Here is a 10,320-nt window from a genome sequence, read left to right on the forward strand (position 1 = left end):
AGGCTCTAACCGATGGTTTGTGTACATTCTGGGTTCTTTTTTTGAAATTTTATTTCACACGCTCCGAACTTCGATTACAAAAATCAGGATATACCCTTAATCAATAATTATGCATCCTTGGGATTACTTGGCCGGCTGCTTCGCTTGCTTCTCCTTCTTGGCAGCCTCTGCCTCTGCCTGCACCTTGTTGTACTTCTCGATCAGCTTCTCCACATCGGCCTTCTCCAGGACACTGTAGACGGTCTTATTGTCCACACGCTGCAACGTGGCCATCTCGACCTTCTCGGGGGTCAGCTTGGTGGTGTCCAGGGTCATGCTGAGCACCTTGACGGCCAGATCCTTGGCATCCTCCAGCGTCAGCTTCACGTTCTCCTTGTCGGCCAGCTCCTGTTTCAGCATGGAGATCGCCGCCCCGAAGTTGTTGCCAATGCAGGTGGCCTTCCAGCCGCCGTAGTTGCCGCTGGGATCCGACTGGTACAGCTGGTAGCCGTACTTGTTGTCCCATCCCATGTAGAGCAGCGAGACGCCGAAGGGCCGCTTTCCGCCGTACTGGGTGTAGGCCTGCTTGATGTCGCACAGGTGCGAGACCAGCTGCTCGCAGGGAATCACCTCGCCGTAGCTGAACTGGTAGCGCTGGGCGATCAGGCGCAGCTCGGCGGTCAGCACGTTGGCGTCGGAGGTGATGCCCGCCACGGAGCAGACCATGTTTCTGTGGAAGAAAAAGGAGGATCCATTAGTGGTGTATTTAGTCGATGTAGTGCAAGGGGGCACCTAATATTCTAAATAGTTAAGACAGTAAACAAATTATACATGTTTAACATTCAATCGAATTAGAAGTTGAATACAAAATTTGTAATGGGAAGTGCATTAGGAATCTGCCTATCTCTTGGCTTATTTTGTGGCTTAAAGTAATGAATATATATGTATATGAAGTACAGAAATTTTGTCTATACCCAGTTTAAATAGATGAAAACCCCAGTTAGGAAAATCAGTTTCTTCGCTCAAGTATCAAATGAAGTGAAGGATGCAGCTCGAATGCCCATTTTGTATGTGCGATTCTAGTTTAAGTGAACAAAGGTATGAAGACATTTGGAAAATATAGTTGTCTAAAGGAGAAAAACCCACTTAAGCAATACGTTTTACCTTCTGTTAGTAAAGTTTCATTTTTGGAAATATAAGAATGTATAGTTCTTCAGTGATGTTGGAATTGCAATATATTTTAAAGGTTAATAGAAGATTGGTAATCCATATGCATGTATTGACCCCGGGTTTTATGCCAAGTCATATTTTGAACAATTAGCAGATGTTTTTCACCATGAAGTAAGTACATTTAACATGCTATTTTCATGAAACCCAATAAAAACATATGTATATGGACTACAAGTTGCTAAAGTAACCTTTTCGGACTTGGCCCTTTGATAAAAACAGTATCCCCGTATAATTAGGGGGATAGTGGCTCTGTGAAGCCTGTAACCTCCGTGTTTTCCCATTGCCTTTAGGATTCCCATCCCAGGAGTCCCCCATCCCAACTCACTCATTCAGGCGGTAGATCTTCTCCGAGGGAATGGCGCTGTCGAGCAGTTTGTTTGTGCTGCGGCACTCGGCGGCCAGGAGAATGCCGTCCTCGGCCAGGATGCCCAGGCAGGTGCCGGCGTGCGAGATGGCCTCCATGGCGTACTCCACCTGGTACAAACGGCCCTCCGGCGAGAAGATCGTGGTGCGGGAATCATAGCGGCGCGCCTGTGAAAGTACCCGGCATCTTGTTAATAGCACGTTTATTAGTCACCCATGGCCATGGGCCTTGTGGTCTTTTTCGGCCCAACACCGGTGGGCTGGCCAAGCTACTTACCATTGTTAAGGAATTATTAATTTACAAGTTTATTTTGCAAAACGAACAGAACTGTTTGTCATCCAGTGTGGTGTTGCCAGATTGTCAGACGATGCCAAAAGCGGTACTAGGGGTGCACAACACAAAATCATGGAAGGCGTTAGGGTATATATAAAACTGTTGGTATTTATTATTAACTGCTTCCAATACCAGGGCTGAAAATGTACAAATTTTAGCATAATTCCACTGCACCTCTTTATTTTAAATTTAGATGCGTTTAAAACGATACCGGTTTTTTGAATTTGTATATCTGTAATTCAAAAAATGCATTAAAAATTCCTTAATCATGTGATCTGTTTAAAGGATATACCAACTAAGGGTCTCCAGGGAGGGTTGCTGTATTCAACAAGACGCATTTTTTAAATGATGTAATTTATGGTTAAAAGTACAATAATTCAGCAATGCAATAATAATTAATTTTTAATTAATACTAAATTCTTTCAAATTCAGATCGAGTGTTTTGGGCCTAGAAGCGACGTTTGTTGTCTCTTTTAAAAAATGGCACTGGGCGTATTTTCAATTACTAATTTTAAAAAATGTACATTTTCATAATTAATGGGAGTTTTTCAAGAAGATAAGTAAACAGCTCAAGACAAAGGATTCTCTACGATGATTAGATGGGTTCTTGAAGTGCTCCCGTTCTTGGAGAACATTAGGGATGCTAATAACTACACGGAGCGACAAGTACAACGAGGTTAGTTGGTAAATAAATATTAGATTGTTAAAATATAGATTCAATTAAGGAACATTCAAAAGTTCAAGAGCTTCTTTTCTATTCCATATTAAGGATTTCCCTACCGGGTATGTAACTTTATTGGCCATTTATTTTACATTTAAAAGTGCTACTTGGCTCTTTGATTTGGGTTCACTGAATAACGGGTGAATTAAGCCGAAGTCATCTTAAAGCAGTCTACACGAGTGCCACCAAAGAGACACATTAATTGCTGCCAGCACGCGACGGCGTTTCCAAGCGATTGCCATTCAAATTTGGCCGAGGAGCAACAAGTGAGGCCAAAAGGAGCTGCCCGCCTAACCTAGAGATTCACTTTCCGTTGAGACGAAGCCAGTTGGCCACGGATTTGCTGGCCTCCCATTGGCCGGCAAGGATTCGGCTGCCAGGACGACCCATGCCGAGCTGAGGTCCTGCCGGATATAAAAGGACCAACAGTTGAGGCCGCTGGCTCATTCGATTAACGCGCTTCGGGCCAGCTTTCCCCTCTTATTCTTCGGCTAAACAATTGGATACGGTGAAGTGAAGTTTGTTTATTTAAGTGTCTCTAACAAGTGTCCTTTAACAACATTAAACATTTGGATTACTTTAAGGACTTTAAATTTAAAGATGTGCCGAAAGCATTGTTAAAGAGTTGAACATTTTCAAGCTTTAAGTGGATAATAACTCGCGCTTCATTACGTTTTATGACAACTTGAATTAATTTCAAATTTACATGTGACCCTTGAAAACCAAGTACTGGTGGGTAGATTGAAGAACTAGGCAGTTTTTTGGGTAAAAGTAAAAACATAAAATTAAATCACTGAATGAAGTTGCTTTGCTGTGATTAATATTCATACGGAATGGGGTTTTGAGTAATTTGATGCCGTAATCTTATTTTAAGTGAGTTACATCTTTTACAGCGGAATTAAAAGGTCTAGACAAAAATAAGTGGGTCAAAATAGATAGAATTTTATTTTATTTAAGTGAAAGAACTTTTAAGCATGGAATTTTGATACATCTTGAAAAAGAAAACAATTACAAATATGTTTTAAATCAAAAGAATAAGTAGCAACCTTAGTACAGATTATGAATGGATATTTCTGATTACATAGTTAGGAACTCCTCGAAATGCACCTGCTTCGGATCAGCATCCACGTTTCCTTCATCTTGTTGGCCGCTTCCTTTAGTGTCCATCCCAATCCCAGGCGCAATGAGATCACCTGGGACGACGCGAATAAGGATCTTAGTCTGGATTCCACCACATCGATGGTGTGGTTCAATGGCAGTGATGCGGGTCCAGAGCCCAAAATGTTCGAGAGGAGCAGGGATGCCAAATCCCATCAACTTTCTAGGTACACTGAAGTGGGTGAAATGGGCCAGATGCGTGTGTACAATGTTGGCGTACTAATGGCTTCTCATTTGGGTAAGTGCTTGGGTAGTTGGTTCAAGATTTGATGATGAGTCGGGCGTTGGTCACCAGATTCCCCATTCGATCTGGAGCGTTGTGGACCGGCCGTGGATTTGGCCTTGGACGAGATCAACAAAGTATTTCTGAAGCCTCACAATATCACACTGTTGAAAAAGAAGGGAAGGTTAGTACAAAAACTTTACGTGAGTTATTAATAAACAGTATTTTAAGAAAACTAAACAAAATAGTTAATAACTGCTCCCCTATAAATGTACAATGTATGCATTTTATAGAAAATTCTAGAAAAGCGTACTTTTATAGCTAAACCAACAACTTTAAAATTCAATCACAGGAAAATTGCCACGTGTAATTTCGCGGTTTTCGTTGGGGAGCACCCTCTGTTTAAATACACAACTTACCACTTAAAAGGCGAAATTTGCATTTATACATATGTATGTAGGTATTTACCTGCAGCATTTGAGAATATTGTTCTGCAGGAAAAGCTTTAAATTCTCAAGATCCCCCGGATCAGGAAAAGTTAAGGCTTTTTCTGCAGAACAACACCCTCAAACGGCAGGTATACAGCGTGAAAATTTCTTTGCTCTTTTTTTTTTGATATTACAGCACGAGGTTTGATGTTAAACTAACTTCCTTTGAATGTTCTAGCAAGTCATGACCATCTTGGTAGCGGAAATGGAAATTTGGTCATATTCTTTAAGCTACTTTACAACATTGTTTTTTGCAAAAATTATGAGATTACCTTGACAAGAGGCGATAGTTGTTCCGATAGTATATAATTTAATGACCGGAAATTGAGTAATCATTTTAGGAATTATTCTAAGTAAAATTAAAACTAAAGTTTCGAGGCGACCAACAAAAAATAAAATTCGATCTGCGCAAAATTGTGTTTTATTACATTTTTTATAAATAAATAGTACGAAACCTTATATTTATTTTGCAACACTGTGCATATCAAAAACTCCAAGTATTGAAAGTACTAATCCAACACTAAATCCACAAAAGTTTGTAGTGTTACTAATAATATTATTATAAAAAAGCATGCGTAGAAAGTAGAAATAATATATATTCTGGACATTGTTTTATAATTATTTCAAAATAATTTTATAAATAACTATCGGATTCACTGCATCCGAATATTTATCCAAAGGTTTTATTGCTTATCACTATCTTTTATCCTCCACCCTCTCCTTTTATTTTTAGTTACCCATCATGCTCGGGTGCTCGGGCCCCAGGACTTGCGGCAGATATGCATTTCCAGGACGACGTAATCGCGTTTATTGGACCAGCCTGCGCCTTTGCCCTTGAACCGGTTGCACGTTTGGCCGCCTATTGGAACACGCCCATCATCACCGGCATGGGAGATCAGGTGAGGATTCAGGGGCAGGATGCGGACTCGGATGCCGACTCCCAAGTCGCGTGTCAAGCGTCGCAGCACGCTGCTTTCAATTATGTGGCCTCCAGCCCCATGGAATACGGAACCCCAAGCTCCTGCTTAATCCACATCCTCATCCTCTGGCTCCGCACGGCCAAGCACAGCCAGAAGCAATCACATTTAGCCACCTTAATTGTGTCGTGGTCGCGGTCGTACTCTTGACATTGGCAATTAAATGGTTTTCGGCTTGCTCTTTAATTTGCATTTAAGTTTGCCCTTATTATTGACAAATGGCGTTTTCCCCTCTGCCCACCTGCTGCCAGCCGCCTTCTTCGGAGGGTGAGCTCACGGTGACTTCCGGGATCCTGGGAAGGATACACAAGTGGAAGAACGAGAACACGGTAAGTCCTGCACAGAAGTAGTTTAATGTCATGGATTCCAGCTTTATACATGTCTTTTTGATAGTGACAGACACATAAATTTAAAATAAAGTTCTATAAAAGTATACTAACAATTGAATAAAACAAAAATACCCTTTAAAACATATTATAATGCGACCTTTTTAACCAAGAACGATTGGGCATATTTCATAAAAATACATATTGTTTAAATATTTAGAACATTTTTAATGAGATTATTTTTGCTTTTAGGTTTATCATTTAATTGAAAAGTACATTTCTTCTGTTAGTGTATTTTAATATAATTTCTATAAACATAGAAAACTCAAAACAAATTAACAATCGATTTTTGTTTGTAATACACATATTAATGCCTGGCTTAAACCATTCCTGGCTTGAGCAACGGGCTACTAGCCCTCTCGATACTCCTATTCCTTGCAGGGCATGTTCAAGGACAAGTCCAAGTACCCAACTCTGACCAGGATGTCCTACTGCCAGTGCCGGCTCATCCTCGTCTTCGCCAGTGTCATCAGGCAGTTCAACTGGAAGCACGTGGCCTTGCTGGTGGACAGGTCCGAACTTTTCTCCTGGACAGTGGGCAAGAACCTGGAGTACGGACTGCGGCAGGAAGGACTTCTGCAATTTGTAAAGGAGCTCAACGGAAACGAAGAGGAGAGCTACGAGAACTATCTCAAGGATGCCAGCATGTATGCAAGAGGTGAGTAATGATCCTTGAAAGCTTATGGATTAAAGTATACAGGATTTTAACAATCCTTACTCTTCAATGTGGCATTTCATTATGTTAAGTTTGCATATATTTGCCAATTGTCACAACCAAGGAACGATTTTAGTTCCACACTTGCAAAAATCGTTAGTAGAATTAATGAAGTGAAAAGAAAAATAAACGATTTTAATAATAATATAATATAATACTTTTTAAAAATCCCCATACACGTACGTACAAATATTTTTCATACTATTTTATAGTATTTAAATTTAATTTTATAAATAAGTAAATAAATGGTTTTACAAGAAAGACTGTTTTAATATTTAAAGCTATAATAATTAAACCTACATTTTCCCTTCTCACCAGTTGTGATCCTGTCAGTTCGCGGAGTTTTGGTGCGCAAATTCATGCTAGCAGCCCATAGTCTGGGTATGACCAATGGGGAATGGGTCTTCCTGGACGTTGAGATCTTCCAGAGCGAGTATTGGGGCGACAAGGGCTGGGAGATGAAGGATGAGCACGACGCGAAGGCCCGCAAGGCGTATGAGGCCCTTTTGAGGGTCAGTCTTCTGCAGCCCACAAGTCCCAAGTTCCAGGACTTTGCAGACAGTGTGCGGGAGAATGCGCTCTACGATTACAACTATACGTTTGGCGAGGGCGAGGAGGTAAACTTCTTCATTGGAGCCTTTTACGACGGGGTTTATCTGCTTGGGATGGCCTTGAACGAGACCCTCACCGAGGGTGGTGATATCCGAGATGGGGTCAATATCACTCGGCGAATGTGGAACCGCACCTTTGAGGGCATCACGGGTCATGTGCGAATCGATGATAATGGCGATCGTGATGCGGATTACTCCATTCTGGACCTGGATCCCATCAACGGAAAGTTTTCGGTGGTGGCCCACTATTCTGGTGTTCACAAGTGAGAATATAAATTCTATAAATTCAAAATATCTAATATCTATATATTTTATAGAGTTTATTCAGCTGTCCATGGCAAGAAGATACATTGGCCAGGTGGACGCGAGGAGCCACCACCGGATATTCCTCCCTGCGGTTTCCTGGGAAATTCAACCGATTGCATTGGAAACTGTAAGACATATATAAAATCGTATATTATAAATACATATTATAACTTGCTTATTACAGTTTCAACTATAATGTACTCCATATTTGGTTTGGCTCTCTTCTTGGGACTTGTCTTTCTGGTTATTTGCCTTCTGCAAAAGTAAGTTTCTGAAAGATCTTAGAATTTTTGTATAATCCCATAATCCTTCTATGATGGAACCATCTTTTATTGTAGTTTAAAAATGATTTTAACTTAGAAATTTGTTCTTGTTTTCAGGCAAATGAAGCTCAGCAAGGAGTTGAACAATATGTCCTGGCGGGTGCGCCCCGACGATGTCCTGATCGAGATGGGAGGCATGTTTGGGTCCAAGGGCGGACTGCAGCGACTGGATGTGGAGAACATCTCGTTGCAGCAGTTCGGGATCCACTCGGGCAGGGCTTCCGTTGCCAGCTTCACCTCGCTTCCGCCTCAGGTGTACACTACCATTGGTCAGTTCAAAGGGGAGCGGGTGGCCATCAAGAAGGTGAATGTGAAGAAGGTGGACCTCACTCCGCAGCTTCTCTGGGAGATCAAGCAGGCCAGGGATGTGAGCCACGAGAATACAGTGCGATTTGTGGGTGCCTGCATTGACCTACCACGACCCACGGTGCTCATTCTTACTGAATATTGCTCTCGGGGCAGTTTGAAGGATGTGCTGGAGAACGAGGCCATCGAGCTGGACTGGAACTTCCGCATGTCCCTCATCCATGATATTGTCAAGGGCATGAACTATCTGCACAACAGCGATGTTGCAGCCCACGGAAAACTGAGGTCCTGCAACTGCCTTATCGACGGACGTTTTGTGCTCAAGATATCCGATTTTGGGCTGAGAACACTGACCACGCCTTCTGATTTTGTCCGGGATCAAAACTATTATCTGAGTAAGTTCGTCTATTTCAGTATCTTAAGTATTTGGGTACTAGAGTTGAAGGTGTCTACAAAAATTAAAATATTTTCAATTAGGAAATCAGTTAGACAACATTCAAAATGATTTTATTTTATTGGAGATATGTACGTATAAGATTATTTAAAATTCCTAAGAAATCTTTTTGAAATGTATCGAAAAGACAATATCTTTGAGCTTTCATTTTTGAATGGTCTAATTAAATGATTTTATTTAATTTAATAAAAAATTTTTAAATTGTTCCAGAGCTTCTGTGGATTGCCCCGGAACTGCTGCCACTGACCTCCATTCCGGGCTGCTGTCCCGCCACGCAGCGCGGCGACGTCTACTCCTTCGGCATAATTCTGGAGGAGATTGTCAATCGTGGTGGACCCTATCAGGAGGCGCGCCAGCAGATGGACGTTCATACGATCCTGCACAAGGTGCGGCAGTGCAACGGATTTCGGCCACTTATCCGGGAGCGGGAATGTCCTCCGGATCTGCTGGAACTGATGGAGAAATGCTGGGCGGACAACCAGGAAGAGAGGCCCACATTCTCCACGATTCGCAGCAATATTCGCACTATAATGAAGTAAGTTTCCTTTCAAGATAGTGATTCTATGATTAATGAAAAAATACTAATGCAGGGGTTTCTGTGAGAACCTAATGGATGACTTGCTAAATCGCATGGAGCAGTATGCCAACAATCTGGAGAGTCTCGTTGAGGAGAAAACCCGACAGTTGAGTCTGGAGAAGCAGCGCACAGAGGAGCTGCTCTACCAAATCCTGCCGCGTCCTGTGGCCCAACAACTGATGGCCGGCGATCTTGTGGAGCCGGAGGAGTTCAGCAGCGTGACCATATACTTCAGTGACATTGTGGGCTTTACGGAGCTCTGTGCCCGCAGCAGTCCCATGGATGTGGTTAACTTTTTGAACGATCTGTACAGCACCTTCGACCGGATCATTGGATTCTACGATGTCTACAAGGTGGAGACCATTGGCGATGCTTATCTTGTGGTCTCCGGACTCCCAGAACCCAATGGGGATAAGCATGCCCGTGAGATTGCTCTAATGGCCCTGGACATCCTTCAGGCCGTCAGCTCGTTTAATCTGCGCCACAAGCCGGAGTACAAAATCCAGATACGCATAGGTATGCATTCGGGTTCCGTTTGCGCAGGAGTCGTGGGCAAAAAGATGCCACACTACTGCCTCTTTGGGGACACGGTCAATACGGCGTCTAGAATGGAGAGCACAGGTCAGCCCGGCAAGATTCATGTTTCCTCGGCCACCAAGGCCATCCTGGACAAGTTCGGCACCTTCCAGATGGAGCAACGCGGCGATGTCGAGCTGAAGGGCAAGGGCACCGTGACCACCTACTGGCTGAATAGCACCACCGAGGGCGAGGCACGACCACCTACTCCCCAGATCCTCACCACCGACGAGGTGCCCTTCCCACTGCTCTTCGCCGGCATGGGAAAGTAGTCCCGAGAATACGGCCAACTCCATATTAAAATCGATCTCCTACAAATCAGTATTATTAATGGGTGTCGCAGAAATCTCATCCAACCAAATTGTAACGAAAATTGTTTGATTGATGGAACAGAAAGTATTTTCCAGACGTTTATTAAACACTCCGTCCAGAAAATCGTCAAAGATTTCTGGGACATACCTGATAGAATTTGCATCGGATAAATATTTTATAACATATGTAAGGTTAATAAAGAATTTGCTTTTACTGTTTTAATGATGTTTAATGTTGATTATGTGATCCGTATATTAGAACTCACTTATTATATTATACAG

General features: G+C 42.4%; 2 protein-coding genes across 2 annotated transcripts; one reads left to right on the top strand and one right to left on the bottom strand.

The window, feature by feature from the left end:
- Positions 1–33: 33 nt before the first annotated feature.
- Positions 34–1,968, bottom strand: LOC119549956 (proteasome subunit alpha type-4). The gene is made up of 3 exons (XM_037858339.1): positions 1,850–1,968; positions 1,535–1,740; positions 34–709 (listed from the first exon to the last, which is right to left on the bottom strand). Exons 1-3 carry the CDS (start codon positions 1,850–1,852, stop codon positions 124–126), a joined length of 795 nt encoding a protein of 264 aa, XP_037714267.1. The 5' UTR covers positions 1,853–1,968; the 3' UTR covers positions 34–123.
- Positions 1,969–3,239: 1,271 nt separating this feature from the next.
- On the top strand, positions 3,240–10,144 carry LOC119550428 (atrial natriuretic peptide receptor 1). The gene is made up of 12 exons (XM_037859095.1): positions 3,240–3,359; positions 3,713–4,023; positions 4,081–4,192; positions 5,230–5,395; positions 5,725–5,802; positions 6,241–6,517; positions 6,893–7,448; positions 7,503–7,618; positions 7,676–7,754; positions 7,872–8,515; positions 8,785–9,109; positions 9,165–10,144. The coding sequence occupies exons 2-12, from the start codon at positions 3,729–3,731 to the stop codon at positions 9,997–9,999; spliced, it is 3,483 nt and encodes a 1,160-aa protein (XP_037715023.1). The 5' UTR covers positions 3,240–3,359; positions 3,713–3,728; the 3' UTR covers positions 10,000–10,144.
- The last annotated feature ends 176 nt before the right edge of the window (positions 10,145–10,320 follow it).

The sequence above is a fragment of the Drosophila subpulchrella genome, chromosome 2R (genome assembly GCF_014743375.2).
Source record: "Drosophila subpulchrella strain 33 F10 #4 breed RU33 chromosome 2R, RU_Dsub_v1.1 Primary Assembly, whole genome shotgun sequence".
NCBI lineage: Eukaryota > Metazoa > Arthropoda > Insecta > Diptera > Drosophilidae > Drosophila > Drosophila subpulchrella.

Coding starts and splice junctions, on each gene's coding strand:
- LOC119550428 (XM_037859095.1), top strand. CDS start 3,729: ATGCACCTGCTTCGGATCAGCATCCACGTTTCCTTCATCTTGTTGGCC. Junction 7,619..7,675: donor AACCGATTGCATTGGAAACT/GTAAGACATATA, acceptor TGCTTATTACAG/TTTCAACTATAATGTACTCC. Junction 9,110..9,164: donor AATATTCGCACTATAATGAA/GTAAGTTTCCTT, acceptor ATACTAATGCAG/GGGTTTCTGTGAGAACCTAA.
- LOC119549956 (XM_037858339.1), bottom strand. Junction 710..1,534: donor AAGATCTACCGCCTGAATGA/GTGAGTTGGGAT, acceptor TTTCTTCCACAG/AAACATGGTCTGCTCCGTGG.